At 45.8% G+C, this 847-nt stretch overlaps 1 protein-coding gene across 1 annotated transcript; it reads right to left on the reverse strand.

Moving 5' to 3' along the window:
- PPTG_22998 (hypothetical protein) lies at positions 1–333 on the reverse strand (the record flags this gene model as incomplete). The annotated part of the gene is made up of 1 exon (XM_008907836.1): positions 1–333. A coding segment is annotated over one exon (331 nt), but the record flags the coding sequence as incomplete, so codon positions are not given.
- Between the last annotated feature and the right edge of the window lie 514 nt (positions 334–847).

The following is an 847-nucleotide window of genomic DNA, read 5'->3' on the forward strand; positions in this document are numbered from 1 at the left end:
GCACGGCACTTATCTGCCACAACCTCGAATGCCTTCATTATTCCGTTAGTAGTTCGCATAGCAGCTTCCCATGGCTTCACTAAGTTCACGCAGCGCAGCAAAACAAGGTCATCAGTTACAGTAAAGTTTTTGCGCGTCGGTGTGGAAGGCTCTGGAGACGAAGCAGGCTTCTGCTGTGTCTCCTCCGTTGAAGCACCCCCTGACATCACCAGTCGACTAAACTGAAACTGAATCTGGTGGTCTTTGAAAGGCAAGTTTTGGTTGGCTTGCATTCTCCTTTCAGCCTTCATAAAACGGCGATGAATGTAACTCAAACTCAACTCCAATCGTCTCCGAAAAGTCTCTAATGAATAAGAGGAGTTGGATACATGAAAACCAAGTTGTTCTTTTTACTCATGAAGTGCCAATTCTGTAACAGAATCAGTAGACTTTGAAGTACTTGTCGAATGACGATGTCCAATATGACGTGATTCCAACGGGTTGAATCGAGTCTACATGTACTTAAATTGGGTTTTGGGACACCAACGTAGCTTTGAGAGAATGTGTCATCGCCTCAATTGGATGGTAAATATGAAAAGGTTGCCATCCTTATCAAACAGTGTTATCTTGTATAATACAGGCTCTCGGGCTCAAGGGGTTAACTCCTATACCCTCTTAAAATGCATGTACATCGTTACAGAACCGTGGCTGGCCGGGCCTGCGCTCTTCCTGTCCAGCGAGTCGACTCGGAATTTTCGAGATCACTCACACAACTGATTGCGTAATAGTGACAACAGCAGTAAACTGCTCGAGCAAATCTGTACCCGCTAAGCCCAAAACGTGCCCCTGCTGGGTCAGCAAACTGCTA

The sequence above is a fragment of the Phytophthora parasitica genome (assembly GCF_000247585.1).
Source record: "Phytophthora parasitica INRA-310 unplaced genomic scaffold supercont2.28, whole genome shotgun sequence".
Classification (NCBI taxonomy): Eukaryota; Oomycota; class Peronosporomycetes; order Peronosporales; family Peronosporaceae; genus Phytophthora; species Phytophthora nicotianae.